At 39.8% G+C, this 18,012-nt stretch overlaps 1 protein-coding gene across 1 annotated transcript in view; it reads right to left on the reverse strand.

The window, feature by feature from the left end:
- Positions 1 to 3,302: 3,302 nt before the first annotated feature.
- LOC111146633 (PKHD1 like 1) overlaps positions 3,303 to 18,012 on the reverse strand; it is a 183,716-nt gene continuing 169,006 nt past the window's right edge. Inside the window, exons 76-78 of the mRNA XM_022502266.1 lie at positions 11,540 to 11,693; positions 7,406 to 7,648; positions 3,303 to 3,345 (exon numbers count right to left, since the gene is read on the reverse strand). Coding sequence (XP_022357974.1) covers positions 3,335 to 3,345; positions 7,406 to 7,648; positions 11,540 to 11,693 — 408 coding nt within the window. The 3' untranslated portion in view covers positions 3,303 to 3,334. The remainder of the gene's footprint in view (positions 3,346 to 7,405; positions 7,649 to 11,539; positions 11,694 to 18,012) is intronic.

The following is an 18,012-nucleotide window of genomic DNA, read 5'->3' on the forward strand; positions in this document are numbered from 1 at the left end:
GTATTTTTAAAGCTTCTTCATAATAAATGTCCCGTTCAAAACAGAGATTTGCTGTTGTCCATCAATTCAAATTCACTTGGGTAATCATGTGTCTCGCTTTTAATCTCTTAATTTCAAACTGCTGTTCCTGAATCCCCCTGTGACCACCTCTGGCTCGTTAAAATATCAGACATGCCGACAATTCTTGTTAGAAACATTTGTCTGTATATACTATATATTTCTTTACTCACCTCCTCACCATGAAATATATATTTCTTGGTGTGGTTTTTATCTGAAGTTAAATCCTTTACAAGTGAGAATTAAATCCATGTTATAACCATACTTGATATTTTCAGTATAAAAAGCTTAACATATTTACTTTCTCTCTTCCTAGGGAGAACTTATATGCATAAAGGATCATCTGCCTGAATATATAAATTACTCTAGAGAAAAGCCAAAGGAAAATACTCTTGCCATGTAACCAGACACATTCATAAATATCCTGCCCAAAAAGAATCATTTTTTTTTGCTCACAGGCTCTGAGCCCATTACCATAGCAACCATAACTCGTGTTGTCTAACTGGATGTGAATTTTATACACTTGTTATTTGAAATGTTAAGGCAGTAAGTTAGGATAAAGTGTAATTTCTATAATATTTTGGAAGGACTTTTTTATCTCAGAAATCTGGTAGAGGAAAAGTTTCTTCATGCAGTTTATTCATTTGTTTAATGAAACCATTTCTTCCACGCTTACCACGGGCACAGTGTGTGTGAAGCATGTTAGAGAAGTCAAAGGCATAGACAACCCTTAACCCAAAGGAACTTCTCTAATGAAATCAACTTGTCATGGGTGAACAGAATTTCTGAAAGAGAAGTTTTTTAATAGGGAGTTCTCTAATTTTAGAATAATTGGATCATCACCCACGTAGCGTAGTAGGACCTGTAAGTAAGATGCCAAGAGGGTTATAGCTTGTCAGATTGTCCCCAGGTATTCAAGCACCTATTCAATAACCCCTATGGCAGGTCCTTTTCTTTTTAATCTTACACACTGTGTCTGTAGCTACTCTCCATAGAAATGTTTCTTTCATCAGAGGTTGAACACTTCTGGCAGATGGTGCCAGGCTGAGGAGGCTGAAAATGCTCACTGACGAACGCTGAAGAAAGATGTGGCTCTCCACCTGCTTCGAATAGGTTTCCCAAATTGAATACATAATGGATTCAGATCAAGGTTGAAGCATTTCTGTTTTGAAGGGTATAGGTAAAATAATGTCAAAGATGTACATGGTATTTGACACTATTTTCTTACCCTAGTATTGTCCCCACCCACCTCCCTGGATGGGAAGGATTAATTCCTTTTTCTTGTGTTCTTTTCAAATTTTGCTTACCTCAAGCATCTTATGAAACAAGGAGATACGTCATTTAGTAACACTGCATCCCTGGGACCTACGGAATAAATTCAAGCCCCTCTGATGGCATGTCATAGAAGACTGCTGTCTCTCCTTCCAGCCTGCCTCATGCCTTTCCTCAGGTCACACTGGCGCTCCAGGAATATCAGACTGTGGCTGATGTCCCCACACTCCATGCTTCATTTGTTTGCCAGTGTATCAGGGTCCACTAGTGCTGGATGTTTTATTAGATGGCAGGAAGGGGGCACCTGGGTGGTTCAGTTGTGTAAGCGTCTGCCTTTGGCTCAGGTCATGATCTCAGGGTCCTGGGATCAAGCCCTGCATCAGGGCTCCCTGCTCAGCATGGAGCCTGCTTCTCCCTCTTCCACTGCTGCTCCCACTGCTTGTACTCTCTCTCTGTGTCAAGTAAAATCTTTAAGGAAAAAAAAAAAGATGGCAGGAAGAAATGATGAAAAAGGGAATGCCTGCCTTCAAGAAACCCACTATCTACTGGTGTTCCAGCCTTAATTCCTGCCACCATATCTTCTTCCAGGACTCTTCTCCTTGGCTCATCTCATGCTTTATTCCTAACACTCATCTCAGGCTTCATCTTTGGAAGCTGGCCATCATGGATCTTCTTAGGATGACGCCTCTTATCAGCCAAGGGCCCCTTGAGTACCCTCTGTCTATGGCCCGCACATACCATATTGTATCAATGTGACCTTTTCCACCACTACTTCCCCAATTACCTTAGGAAGGAACTGTTAGAAGGTAGAGAGACAGCATCTTATGCCATGTAGTCTTCTCACTAGAATGCCTGGTTTCTAGTAAATACTAAATGTTTCTTTGAAGAAAATGCCAAACATATATACAAAGATATTTGGATTTGCTACCCAATAAATGTTTATAATTTTTCTTAAGCAAGATTAACAATAATGTGGGGTGAATATACTAGGAAATGCCATACAGAAGAGAAAGGTCTGGGCTTTGTTGAATTTTCTCGGCCATTTCCAAGTGCTTGCTGGAAGGAACCAGGTACTTTCTGAGTACCAGCTCTTCTTGCTCTGGACATGGCTACAATGCCTTTACTGAGAGTTCTTCCTCAAAATTAAGCAGTCTCCTTTAGGATTTTCTGAGTGAAAAGTGCAATTTTTACAAAATGAGAGCTTTGGAATTGTGACTTTTCTTGCATTCCCTTATTTTATTTATTTTCTTCCATTCCCTTAGTACTCTCCTGAAAATAAGTATTTCTTATGGTATAACATGGGGTTAAGCGAAGTCACACTCTTAGTGGAGGCAGTTTTAAGTGGGAATGAGGGTAAGCAGAGAAAGTTTGGCCTTGTTCCAAAGGTTGTTCCAGAGGCAACAACAAAAACTCTTCTTAGAAGAATGGCCAGGGTTTGGTAGGCTCAGAAATGCAGGGCAATCTAGAATTTCTGAGATTACTATGGATCTTAGAATCAGCAACTTAGTCTGGAAGAGGTCTAAAACAGTCTCTTTCTCCAAAATCCTTGGAAATCAGAATAGCTTAGGAAATTGGAGTTCCATGAATGGATAGAGGAAGTCAGATCCCCCAGTCCGTACACAAATTCAAAATGCTTCCAATCTTATCTAGGAGTGGTTAAGTCCAAACTAGACAAGCTCTTTTAACAATATAAATAAAGGACTCTAAGATTTGTAGGTACAACAACTTGGAGATGGCATATCAGCTTCCACATCAAAGACTTCTTAAAGTTTTTTTTTTTAATGAAATAAGAACATACAAATGTAAGGAATCAAAAGGAAATTTATATTTTGAAGAAATCTGATTTTTGTGATTAAAGCTAATTAGTACATTTTCTATATTACAAAAATATGTTTAGCTTATTTTCTTGAAAATGCTATAGACTTTGTCTTCTGCAACAAAATAGTTCATAAAAAGCAGCTCTTATATCTTTAAAAGTTTTCAGCCTGTTCTCCAGGACAGCACTTCAGTTGTATCCTGAAAAATGAAAACAACACAAGTATCATTTTTAAGTGGTAGTAACATCCAGTGTGGTTTAAAATAGGTTTCATTTATTTAACGCTTCTAATATTTCATGGTATGGTTAATCAGGCAAAAGTACTATTTAAAAATTAGTATTTCAGAGTTTATCAGTGTACTTTTAGAATCAGTAATGCTCTCTTTTTGTAGAACTGGGGAGAGAAAATAGCGGTGCTTAAGCTTTGTATTTTTCACATTCAAGTTGTCATTTTATTTACTGGAACTTTGTGGCCATCTTATAAATAAAATATTGTTAATTCAGAATGCAAAGTTATAAAAATCCCAGCATTGCATTTCATTAATAGTTAGTATGGTGTGAATGCATTCCCCCCAAATTCCTATGTTGAGGGGCACCTGAGTGGCTCAGTCAGTTAAGGGTCTGCCTTTAGCTCAGGTCATGATCCTGGGGTCCTGGGATGGAGACCCCCACTGGGCTCCCTGCTTAGCGGGGGAGCCTTCATCTCCCTCTCCCACTCCTCCCTGCTTGTGTTTCCCTCTCTGGCTGTCTCTCTCTCTCTCTGTCAAATAAACAAAATCTTAAAAAAAAAAAAAATCCTATGTTGAAAACCTAACACCCAATGAGATGGTTTGGAGGTGGGGCCTTTGGGAGGTGCTTCGTCCTGAGGGTGGAGTCCTCATGATGGGATTAGTGCTTTTACAAAAGACACACAGAGCTCCCTAGGCCTTCTACCCTGTGAGGACACAGTCTGTGACCTGGAAGTGGGCCCTCACGTGAGGGTCATGGCACCCTGATCTCAGACTTCCAGCCTTCAGAACTGAGAGAAATAAATTTCTGTTGTTGATAAGCCGCTCAGTTGGTGGTATTTTGTGACAGCAGCCCAAATGGATTAGGACAATGGTATTTAAATCACCTTATGTTTGTTTTTTTTAAAATCACCTTATGTTTTAATTGAAGAATGATAGATTATTTAGGGGAAAAGGAGATGTTGATTGACTTTTCTATCTGGGAAAAAAGCCCTAAAGAAAATGCCAGAAACAACAGCATTTACTAATGACTTGAAAATAGAATTTCCTGAACTTTATAAAATCCCAAAGTTGTCAGGAATAAGCAGGCTGAAAGTCAGTGAATACAATTAGAAAACAATACATTTAACAGGGGAAATACAAAAAGCACAAAGATACAGTACTTAACACCTTAGATTTTAATACTTCTGAAAAAAAATTTAAGCAATGCCTGTCATGCTAGTATAAAATGGACAACCGGTTTTACTTTTATTAGAATTCCGAAAATAGGGGCACCTGGGTGGCTCAGTAGGTTAAAGCCTCTGCCTTCAGCTCAGGTCATGATCCCAGGGAATGAGGATCGAGCCCCACATCGGGCTCTCTGATAGGCAGGGAGCCTGCTTCCCTTCCTCTCTCTGCCTCTCTCTGCCTATTTGTGATCTCTCTCTCCGTCAAATAAGTAAATAAAATCTTAAAAAAAAGAATTCTAAAAATAAGAAAACTTGCATTAAAATACAATAACTTGTGGGCTGGTCATTTACCTATGGTCCCTTAGCTCCAAACCCACTCTTCCATGTTCAGCTGTGAGAGGCCAGGACCGAGTCTCCTCAAACCACCTTTGCCCTCGACACCTGGCTCCTAATTAACTTCTGCCATTAAGAGGAAAGAAAGGATTATTCCTTTCTGTTCCATCACTGTTCTTGAAACCCCAACCTCTCCCGTTTGTGCTGCCGCTCCCAGAACCAGCCTTAATGTGTCTCTTCATCCTGACCTCACCTATATTTAAATTTAAAATATAGTCTTGGCTTTTATTCCTCGAAATTTTTCAGTATCTTTTTAAAGTGCTACCCCATCTCAAATTCTTCTTAGATCCTTCTTTTAATTTTGATCTTTACTCAAATACAAGAATCTAACTAGGCATCTTATAACTTAGGATATTTATCATCTTTTGGGTTTTGGAGATCTGTGTTAGTTGTATGTAGATCAATACTGATTTTTTTAAAAATTTTATTTTTAGGTGGGGTGAAATCCATAGAACATAAAATTTTAATCGTTTTTAAAGTGGACAGCTCAGTAGTGTTAAGTTTCACACTGCTGTGCAACCAATACCCAGAACTGTTTTCAACTTCTTAAATCTTACCAGTATTTCTTATGTGATGCTTTCATTTCATTATTCTGTCAGAAACTCTCCCATCTTTCCCCCCATTAGATCAACTGCAAACTGATTAGTATCTGCCAATCAAAGCTTCTTACAGTTTGCCTATAATGCCCCTCATTTCCCCTCAGTAGCAGGGAGGACTTATCTCCCTTTTGAGAGTTAAAATCAATTAAAGCATCTATAATAAATATGGCTTGTAGCCTTACCTTCTGAGTGCTCACAATTTAGTAAAGAAGATAGATTTGCATATGTCTAAGTTAAATAAAAGTACACCACAGAAAAGGCCATAACAATGGTAGAAACAAAGCACAACTGGGGAACAAGGGAAAGGAGCATTAAACGGATCACAGAGTGGGAAGGAAGAAGGGAAACCTGATGGAGGATGGAGATTTTGAGCAGGGCAGGCAGCACGCCGCAAGTAGGTCTGATGAGTAAAGCAAAGCCCAGATGGAGGGAATATGTGGGACGGCAAGCATCTTCTCTAGGAATGATCTGGAACAGGAAGCAGTCTTCTAGACTGGCTTCAGGGACTCTGGGGTTGATTGTAATTGGCATGTAGTAAGGAATCTTCGAGGATTTGACATGACATATTACTACATGAACCTGTAGGAAGGTAAGTATGACAACAATATGGAAGAGAGGCTGCAAGTGAGGAGTTTAGAAGCAGGGAATTCAGGAGGCTACTGTAGGAGGTCAAGGAGTGAAAAAGGAGAGTTATAAGAGGAACAGCAAGACTTTAAAAAGGAGGAAGAGATACGTGACATTATGGATGGAGATAGATGCCCCAGAGCACCCTGAAGGAACATGGAGCTTGAAGGGGAGAGGGAAGTCTAAGAAGTATCAGCCTAAGATATAAGAAAGATGACACTGGCACTAACCAGGATCAGGCAGCAGGAAGGGAAACACCTTTGGAAGGAAGAGATGAGGAATTCCATGCTGAACACGGAGAGTTGAAGATGTTCTTTTTCACTCCCACTTTTTGCTTTGCTCCTATCATGTCCCTGTTGTGGAGCACCTTCCCTTCCATTTCACATTTTATTCCTCTTTTATAATCCTGTCTATAAAGTGCTGCTGCTGATGGGTGACACCAACTGTGATCCTACCCATTGTCACCCACTGGGACTTCTCCCTCCTTTGAAACTCCCTAATAGTCACCATCTTTGTCTGCTTGCGAGTTCTGGTACTAGGACTTGGATTCTCTTTGTGGAACCACATCTCCACCATCCCAGGCACTTCCCTCCATGTGAGCCAGGCCAGGCTAATTAGAACACAGGTGGCCCAGTGATTGGCCTGAGAATGGACATGTGACCAAGCTAGGTCAATGATATTGCTTTGCGATTTTGCTGAAGGAGTTGAGAAAGAGTTTTGTTCTTTCTGCATCGGTTGCTGGGCTATTAGAATGCACGTGAAGACACAGGCGGTATCCTTGCCATGAGGTCTGGGAGGGGGGGTTGGTTAGTAAAGAGTCTGCTTGTAAGTGAGTCTACCACCAAGGTGCATGGAGCCAAGAGATGGAGAGACACAAGTTTTCGATCATATTGTGTGAGTCCTTAGGTCTAGCTATAGCAGAAATCACACTACAACTGGACTTCTCAGTTACGTGAGAGTCATTTTACCATCTAAAACCAATTCGAGCTGAGCTTCTGCCCCTTGTAACAGAAAAAGAGTCCAACATTACCTTCCCATTCCCTACATTCTCATGTGCCACTGTGTAATGTAAATGGCATTTCCTGTAGAGTCATCTTATCTCTACCATTGAAGCGATTCCTTTCTCAATGGCCAAGACCATGTCCCAGTGGTGCCATGCATGGTGGTCATGCCCTCAGACTCTATTCAGTAAACACTTACTGGAACCTCAGTACGCATACATTCCAGAAAAGATGGAACCACGCTTACCTAGATCTATGTTTGAAATCAAAACTGTTGCCATAAATACTTCCAAGAGCACCAATCTTCCCAGCAGACAGCTAACCACTGGAACCATTATCTGGGCAGCTGTGCCCACAGCTGATGCTCTGCCGCTGTTGCCGCCGCCACTGGTGCCACCACCACCAGACACAGACTGTGCTGCGAGGCTCAGAGTCCCGGATTCCGCCCGGACAACATCATCCAGTATAAATTCAATCTTGTAATTTTTTCCTAGGAAGAAAAACCATCAGAGAATCTGACTTCCTTTTATGATTTGCTTTCACACAGTCCCTGTTGGGTTGTCATCAACTGGAAAATACCATGTAATTCCTCATGAAGTATTTTTGCAAATTGAGCCCAAAGAGATTAGTTTAAGTAAAAATGTAAGTGGAAAGACGATCTCAGAGTTAGAGTTCCATTTGCCCATCCACTATGGGCAAGCAGAATCTGGGCAGATTTTTTTTTTCTGTAGCATCAGTACTTGCTCCCTAGGGATGCCTTCTTAGTGGCCAGGACTAGAGAGAGATTGCTTGAAGGGAGGAACAGTAGGGAAGGGGAATGAAGATGTTGAGGCTCTGCTCCATCCCTGGATACTTGACCTTGGAGTAGAGAAGGCTCAGCCTCAGTTGGGGGAGATGGGAATGGATACCAAACTTTTGATTTTGAAGTTTCAAACACACAGAAGAGTTGAAAGAACAGTACAACAAACACCCATATGCCCTCCACTTTGATTCAGCGATTTCACCACTTTCCACATTTCCTTTAAGTCAGATGCAATTTTTTTGTTGCACGATTGTGACCCTTTCTTTCTTCTTACTTCAGGTAGACAAGTTTGAGGAAACTTATTAGATATTTTTGAGTGTGAAACATAAAAACTCATCTGAATACTTTTTAACCTATAGGTTAAATCTTCCCACAGTTTTTTTTTTTTTAAAGATTTTATTTATTTATTTCACAGAGAGAGAGATCACAAGTAGGCAGAGAGGCAGGCAGAGAGAGAGAGAGAGAGAGAGGAGGAAGCAGGTTCTCCGCTGAGCAGAGAGCCCGATGCGGGACTCGATCCCAGGACCCTGAGATCATGACCTGAGCCGAAGGCAGTGGCTTAACCCACTGAGCCACCCAGGCGCCCCTCTTCCCACAGTTTTAAACATGAGATAACTAATATATTTTTCCTTGATATAATTTTTTCTAGGACTGTTGTCTCATCAATAGTGGTTACCACATAGAGTTTGCAATCCTTGTCACAACACTGAGGTTTTCATTCCTCTCTCTGTTATCTTAAAAAAATCTTTCTTTCTTTCTCATAGAATATAATTAGATTTTGACCACGTTGTGCTTTCACAAACAATAGCAATGCATTCTATAAGTTTTATGATGGATGGTCATTATTCTACAGAATTTTCTGCCACCATTATGATTCATGACAATGGCATACTTAAGTATTTCCTTTTTTCAGTTTGAAAAAAAAAACTGAATTTTTGCAGCAGGTGTATTTTTTTCTTAATGATTTTCCTTTGTAAAGAATTTAGGTTGTTTTCTTTTTTTCTCCCGCAGTACTATGAGGAAGCCCAAGGGAACCTTGTGGAGATGTCACTCTATGCAGGAGGACTGAAGAACCTAGCTAAAATCCAGAATCAAAACTTTGGGGATATAACTTCAATCAAGCTAATCCAGCTGAAAACACAGACATCATTGAGTAGACAGAAGCCATCCCTGCCCAAATTCCTGGCCCATACTTTTGTGAGCAAGTGAAATGGTTGTTGTTTGAGTCATTAGATTTGGGGCTGGTTTGTTATGTACCAAAAGCACTGTAGATCATCTAGAATGCTAGGTAAACATGGCCCAAATGTGATTATGCAGTAGTAATACTATTTTTATCCAGGTTGCCAGAAGATGCAGCCTCAGCTCTTTACTACTTTCTTCTTCTCCTACCCTTTTCTCACCTCATTCTCACATCCCCATTTTCTGTGTTAGAAACCACAACCCATACCTCCTCTATTCGGTGGCCCTTGCTTTGCTTTTTTATTGAGCTGTAAGTAGAAGAGGGTGTGGGACCACACTGTTAGGCTCCAGTCTAATCTGCAAGGGGATTTCCCACGTGCAGTAATGGGGGGGAGGGGGCTGTCTACTAGAAAGAGTTACAAAAATGATGCTTTGTTAATTTTCTCATGTGCTTTGTTATTGTTACAATTTTATAGTTGTTCAACTACAAACTGGCTAACTGATCTAAAGATAATGAAGAGATGACTATATTTAGTCTTCTTGACTATACATAGCCAGGGGACTGAGACCCTACATTTGATGACAGTAAGAAAGTAAGACAATGGGCAAGCAAGCAAGCAAGCAAGCAAGAGATTAGAAGGAATGGCGGTTCGCCATAGCAGGTCAGATAGAAACTCTAAGGGAAACTTTGAACTATGAAGGAAAATTTATTCTATAAAAGGAGGATGATATTTTGTTATCATAGTAGTACACCAAAGCCTATACTATTGCCTCAGCACTCCAGTGATCTTGGTTATTTTGTAACATTGCTATTTGGAAGTGGTAGTTTGAAGAACATGGTCTCCGGATTGGGTCCACCTTCATGGAGAAGTGGGCAACTTTCTTCTCACCCAGAGTTCTTGTTAAGAGCCTCATTTCCTGGAAAGCCTCATTTAGGCTGACTCTTAATGAAAGTGGCACTGCCCTTAACCAGCAAGTGCATAGATCACTTTAAGTACTTGTCCAGGAACAGAACGTTGGACTCATTGCCATTTGAGTCCCATCAAACACGGTTGAGATACTGCTGCCTAGCAGATAGACCAAACTTGTGTGGTTTAGGGCACGATCAAAGCAAGAAAAAACAAAAAATAAGGAAAAAAATATTTAGGGGAATGATTTTAGCATTTGATAATTTGTTAATATGAAAAAAATCAGACTATTGTTGGAATTCCTTTTACTTCTTTTACTCTTCTTACTTTTATTTTGACTTTTAGTATGTATATATGTGTGAGAGAATGGTGGTAAGAAGTGGGGAGAACCAATATAACTTTTCAGAAGTTAGGTCGAATAAAGGTCTTAATGGGTCCAGATTAATGGTAACAGATTAATGGAAGCCTGTCTCAGGTACAAGCAGTGTATCCATTTCTCTTTTAGAAACTCTACAATCTATCACGAATAGATACTCGTTACAACCTATCTATTTTGGGCTCAGTAGAAAGGCTTTTACCAATTGAAGTTAGGCCATCAACCTGTATGAAGACAATGTAAGAAACATCACAGTGGAAGTTATGACTATTTACTGTAATGCTGAAGATGTCACTTCATCCAGATTCATAGGGTATATTTTATGAGAACTCACAGGAGACATCTATTCGGATCTCAGAGCAGGTTGGAAGTCTCCACAACAACTGCTTTGCTTACCTGATGGGCACTGTGGAATCATGATAATACTTATGTTTCTCCTTTGCACTGTCTTTCAGAAAGACTAGAAACCACTTTTCAGTCCAACTCTGAACCCTTGCATGGGGAATTAGAGTTATGTGAGCCTATATTAACTTCCCTTTTCTTTAATTTGAAAATCTATATATTAACTGTTTTCATTATAAATGTAATGCATATTTAGTGAAAATTTACAAAGGTACACAAATGGATGAAAAATATGAATCATGATGTAATTTTGATGCATAGCCTCAGATTATGTTTAATTTCCTTAATTTCTTGTTCTAATTCTATTTTGTTTTGCATCTTAAATATATTTTTATAAGCTAGATGTTATCTGACTCATTTTCTGAAACAAGATAGAGTGTTCCAATTTTTTTTTTAAAGATTTACTTATTCATTTTAGAGGAAGAGAGAGAGAGAGAGCATGAATGTGAGGGGAAGAATGGAGAGGGGGAAAGAGTCTCAAGCAGACTCCCTGCTGAGCACAGAGCCCAACACAGGGCTCGATCTCATGACCATAAGATCACGACCTGAGCCAAAACCAAGAGTCAGAGACTTAACCAACTGTACCACTCAGGTGCCCCCTATAATGTTCCAATTTATCTAATTTATTAACCAGAGTATTATAGAATGCTTTGTTCAATTATAATTTTTCCTATTTATGGATATATATGTGAAGATCCAAAATAGTACACTCACCTGTTCTAAGCAGAGTAAGGTCTGTGTAGTTGGCCCAACAGCTGCTAAACGGAATTGTCGTATTTCCACTCAGACCACTGATTTGGTTATTATTGGAGTCCTTTAGTACGGCCTTCAAAGTCAGTGAAGTAATCCCAACAGATACACAATTACCCTAAAGAAAAGAAGAGTACAGAATTTTAATTGTCCTGTTCCCATCTTTGTTTTCTCAAGATGTCGTGAAACTTCATTTTTAAACAACGCCTCGCGGCAAATTTAAAATCCACAGTAGCTTCTTTTCCCTTCACGAGGAGTTCACAAGTACCGGTGGGCACTGGAGCCAGTTCACTGAAAAGGAACATTTTCAAAACAGGGAAAGATTATAGCCATGGGTGTTAGTCCAGCTTTTAAAGATTTATTTATTTATTTATTTATTTGACAGAGATCACAAGTAGGCAGAGAGGCAGGCAGAGAGAGAGGAAGGGAAGCAGGCTCCCTGCTGAGCAGAGAGCCCGATGCGGGGCTCGATCCCAGGACCCTGGGATCATGACCTGAGCCGAAGGCAGAGGCTTTAACCCACTGAGCCACCCAGGCGCCCCTAGTCCAGCCTTTAAGAGGCAGTAAGTGTCATCCTCAGTTGCCAGTGGACCATGATTACTGAAGTTGGCTCACTCTCCAAAAGGTGTAGCTTAATTTCCTCACTCAGCGAAAGCTTTCAGTTAGAACTTACATCAGAATCTACTGCCTTCACTGAAGGCTGCTGAGAAAACGGCTGTCCTGGTTGAGCTGCCACGGGCTGAGTGATCACAGACAGGGAGGACACAAAGGCCACATGATGAACGGGAAATGCAAACCTTTCAACGGGTTGGGCGGTCACCTGTAAATAAATGGTCATGAGTGATGACGTGGTTTTCACGTGATAAAATACAGTGAGGAGCACATTCATCTTAGCTAGGCTAAGTGTAATATGTAATAATAAGTGTAAAAATATGTTCAATACATGAAGTTAGTTTTATTGCAATATTCCCTCTGATCAAATTCATGAAGCATTCTTATACTCAAAGCAAAGCACATTTTATACAAATAAGTAATTTTTTTAGAAGATAGGCTCCTTTCTCAACTATTTTATCATCTTAGTTATATCTATAAAAAGAAGAGCCAACATTAATTAGGAAGACATGCCCTCTAAATTATTGTATTGAACTATAAAGAGTTAAAAGAAGAAAGAAGCAGCAATGTTTTAAATAGCTAAGATGTATTTTTCTGGTTGCTTTTTCTTACCTTAGTCCAGGCAGAATCACTTGGGCTGGGGATAGGATTGGTAATAGACATGGAAGAGATATTAAATCCAAGGATACTACTGGTTTTTCCTGAAATTACAGCTTTTCCAAGAGACCCAGCGATTTTTTGGAGTTCAGATAACTGCATCCCACCTATGGGGAAATAGTAACATGACATATGGCTTATAAGAATACAAGATTGTGAGTTTTTCATTTTTTTTTCTTTTTCTTTTCTTTCTTTCTTTCTTTTTTTTTTTTGCATGGCTCCACCCACATTCTGGAATTCTGTAGCTTTTGCACCATCCATGAGATCAATATGACAAAATCCTATGAATGAGCTTAGGAAAGTGGAGAACTCAGTAGAATATGTTTCTAAGCTGCAATTAAAGAAAAACCAAAGGTAGATAAAATAGATACAAGAAAAGTGAAAGAAACCATCGTGGAAAAATATACGGCTCTTAATTTAATCCTTTCCCACGCCATCCTTTATTGAGGAGTGAAACACCATCATGCAAGTCTATCACCATGTACCATTTCCTAGAAAGAGAGTTTTAATTTTGGAGCGTAAGGATAATTAGCATCATCGAATTTACACGAGGTATATTAGTAAGTTCTGAAGTTAACACTACATTACGCACAAACTGTTGCTTGCTCTAGACGTTGATGATTTTCAAAGTTAATTTTAACACAACAGGCAGTTTCTTTTGTCTTTGTCTAGCCTGGCAGGCCCTCTTACACTTACTGGCCCCACCATGCTCTGTACCTAGGAAGTAGCACCTCTGTTCATCATACTTATCTGTCAGATCGTGGTACTTTTGCCTGATCCCTTCTTCTGTTTCATTTCTCCTCCGCAACATACAATCAGTTACTAGCTTCTAGAACTCTCTGTCCCCATTGCCTAAATCCTAGTCAAAGCCATCATTTACTAAAACAGCTTTAAAACTAGTTTTCTTACATCTATTCTGTCCTTCTTCCTCTCCATTCTATACATTGTAGTCTGAGTGATCTTTTAAAAAACAACTGTCTCCAGGATCTTTTTGGTGTACTGTACTGAACTTGACAACAGTTCCTGCCTAGTTTTCCAGCACCTTCTATATCCAGAGTCCTGCCTTGAGGACTCTGAGCATTGTGTCTCCTCCATTAAGGCTAAACCGTGAAGCTCAGGGTGCTCAGGAAGGAGGAGGCCGTTGATCTCACATAACACTTTGAAAATCATGGTCTCAGGGAATTTCAGTCCCGTCAGTTCAACATGTCTCTTTTGGTTGACTCAGACCCTCTGGATAAATGATTAGTCTTTCAGATTTATTCTTCTCTGCCCCAGTCCTTCCTTCTATTCTTCTCCAAATGGCTTCCCAGGTATGAGGGCTCATGTGATCAGTCACAGGTACAAAGGGGCCTCATAGCCCCTGACTGCGGCTACCACTTGCCTTCACTGGGTTTTGGCGCAACATGGCACGTTTGACCTGCCTGCACTGTTCACAGATTTTCTCCGACCACTTGACATGTGAAGGTATTCAGCTCTGCTGACTGCCACCTGAATAAACCCAAGTCCTTAACCTGAAGAGCTTTTACTCCTGATCAATCTCTGTTTATCCAGAGATCCCCTCAGTACTTCAGTCACCCCTTTCTACAACAGCTGAGAACTCCTGGATATCCTGACCCACACAAAGGCTGTGGAGAGCCCACAGTATTCCTACCTGCACACCTTCCTCGTCACTGCCCAATATTTTGCTGTGAAATCCCTCTGTGCCAGGTTGTAGGACTTTCATTGAGACTTGAAACTATAACCCAGAATATGTCTGAAAAATAAGCCATTAGCCTGTCCCTCCGATTGCCCCCATCTCCATGTTCTTAGACTGTCTTATACCTGTTGGGATAAATCTAACAAAATAAAACTGCTTAAAGGGGATAAGGGGATGGAAGAGGTTGTGTGTGAAGAAATTTAGATCACATACAGATCACATGTATGAAATAAGTCAGTTTCTTTGGACATCTGAGTGACTATACTTCCTGTTTCCTTCAACAAGTCTAGTCCAGAAAGCCTTTCCACAGGCCTACCTCCATAAGGGAAGGTATCTAGCTGGTAGGATTCCAGAACAGTATGTGACAGGTGCACTGGGTCAATCCTTGGAAGCAAACCTCCTGGGGTCATGAGTGATGACCCCTAAAGGCAGGAGGCGAGAACTTCACTCAGTACCCAGGTTGACATGTAAGAGAGCCCTGGGAGATAAGGAAAAAGATGCTGGATAGAGATAAGGCAGATCAAGATTTTCTGAATCTGAAAGTTATGCAGTTTGGAGGCTCTCTTTAAGAAAAAGAATGAGGAAAAGTCCTACTTCTGCAACTTTGATAGTAACAATGATTGGGTCACATTATTAAATGGTCCCTTCTCCCAGGTCCGTCCTATGACTTGTACAAGCATAAGGCCTTGAAGCTTACGCTTCATTAGCTGGGCGTAATCTTCCTCTGATAGGGATCTAAGTCTCATTTTTTTGGAGATGGGTGTGCCTAGTTGAGACTTGTGCTTGACTACCAAACACAATGGCACAGTTGGAAATGCATGCTGGGGATGGATGCCAAAAGGCCAGGAAAGTCCAGTTCACCTCAAGACAAGCTCGAGTGCAGTGCAGAGCAGAGAAGACCACCTACCCGGTAACAGAGACTATGAGAACAAGAGGCAACATAGGCGTCTGAAGACTGGAAAGCCCCTTTGGTATTCTGATACCAACTTAAGCAGATGGAAAAGAAAAAATCCGAAGGGCTGAACATTTACCCAAACGCCCAAACTGAGTCATTCTAAGGAAATAATTTAAAGCAGCAAAGATACCTCTGATCGGACCAGTGAGCTTGTTTTTATCTCTGATACCTAAAAAATGGGGATGTAGAGAGTGAGGGACAGAGGAAAATGTGACAGCTGGTGACTGGATCAGTCATAGGAATTAAAAATAGAACATATTCTTGCACATCTGCATTTGTTAGGGTATACTGGTGACTTTATTACAGCTCAGAATCTCCAAATGTCTACGCATTCCTTGGGAAAATATCCAAAATCGTTTTAGCTTATGGAGAAAAGAGCTTCTTTTGGTTTCCCATGATCTAGCACCTGCCTACCTCTCAACATCACCTCCACCACCTTGGCCTTCCTGGCCCCTGACACCACAGACCAGTCAGACCTTCTCCAGTTCCTCTAATGCACCACTTCTACCAACTCTCTCCTTAGACTTGAACATTCTTACCTTCCTTTTTTCGTTGACTGACTCTTTTTATGCTTAATCTCACAGCTGTAAGGTCAATTACTTAGGTCACCTCTCAAATCTTCTAAAGTAGGTCAAATCCTTTTGTTGAATTCACTAATTGCTATAATAACAAAATGGAGGCTAAAGTTCCTTCATAATTCCAAAATATTTTGGGATTACAGGAGTAGAGTAGGGAAAAGAGTCTCTAGGCCCCTACAGGGCTCAGGATGTGGGGTTGGTGGGACTTCCTGAGGCCAGGTTTACCAGGCCCTGAAAGGGTTATTTGTGAATGTGGATCTAGTATTACATTCTTCCAACTCAAATGTCTCCTCTTCATACCTGCAGTATCGTTGCTTAAGAACGGAGGAGGAGGATCGCCAATCTCCAATTCCACCGTGAGTCCTGTGGATCTTTTCTTCCGCAGACTCTCCCCTCGCATTAATTTGCTGACACGGATTTTGTCACTTGGTATCTTTAGGAACAAGGCAAGATTTCTAACCAGATTATGAGAGCTATAGAAGTCATCTTCTGTTACAGCAGGTAATTGGAAAGAAACAAATATGACAGCAGTGGTATGGATTTCAACAGGTATAGTTCCTTTAACCAAAAGGTAAAGCATCTGGTAGGTTCTATCAAAGTAGTTTTCAGCAAGGACAGTGGAATTCAGGTTAGGAAGGAATTGCTCTGTGGAGGAAAAAAAGCCAAAACAGCACAGTTAAAAATATCTATGTTACCACAATTACCATGTAGTGTTTAATATTTGTTTAAATGTAGGAAATTCTAAAAATATTCAACACTATTCTTCCATACGAAAGTATGCATATTAAAAAAAACACTTATAAAACTGAATGCAAAATTAAAGGCAACCACTTAAATAATACCATCAGTCATCATTACACATTACCTTTATTTTAAAAACAATTAGCTATAGATACAGTATAATTGAGAAATAAAATCCAATTATGAACCCAGAGCCTATATTATATTGGTAGCACTGTTTACATGTTCAGAATTTTAAAGCCTTTACCAAAGGCATTTGGCAATTTAAAGATGTAAATTTAACTTTAATAGCCATCTAGTTTATGCAGAGCTATACATCAACTCTTAAAGAGCATTTACAATTCAGTGCTTCTATTTTTACCAAGGACAAAAGGAAGTAATACAACCGAAGTATATACTAAAATATTTCAGAGGGATTTTATACCAATGAAACAGGTTTACATTTCAGCCTGAAAACCTTTGGTTAATGGAAAAAAACATTCTACTAGGGAACTGAGTTTTGTAAAAGTGACTGAGATTTTTTACATAAATATAAAATGAATGAATATATATATGTTTATGGCAGAGTATCAAAAATGTCTAAGAGCTAATAAATCCACTAACAAATACTGAGCCCAGACAAAGGCTAAATCATATAACAGTACTGGAATGGGACACGTAGCTTCCTACCACATTTCACAGTGAGGCTTACTAAGAAAAATAAAATTTTAGGAAGAAGAAGAAATTTTTTAATGCATCTAATAGACATTCATTGCAGTTGGTAATAAGAAGGCATTTCATTATTACCGAGTATTTCTTTCATTTCTACTAGTATAAGTTCTAGAAGCAATTTGGTTTAAACGTTCTGTGAATCTGAAGACTGTGGTTTTATATTACGAATTGAAGATGCCCTCAAACCACATTTAGAGGGGGCACGCACCATTTATCCTGGGTAACTTCCTCATGCCTTCACAGTAATGGAAGGAAGCAGAGACACACATAATAAAACATTTTGGGTAATCTAAAATAATATGTATAGATTCATAATACAGGGAAGCAATTTTGCAGTCTAAGTGGCAAAGCAAAATGTTCATTTAAAAGCAATGCTGCATCAGAAAAAATGTTGATAAGAAGGTGGTAGTAGTAGTGTTTTTCAGCCCTTCAACACTTATGTAACCAATTCCCTATCTTAATTTTTTTTCCCCAATTCCCTATCTTA

Source organism: Enhydra lutris, unplaced genomic scaffold (assembly GCF_002288905.1).
Source record: "Enhydra lutris kenyoni isolate GAN:26980312 unplaced genomic scaffold, ASM228890v2 scaffoldscaffold14, whole genome shotgun sequence".
Taxonomy (NCBI): Eukaryota; Metazoa; Chordata; class Mammalia; order Carnivora; family Mustelidae; genus Enhydra; species Enhydra lutris.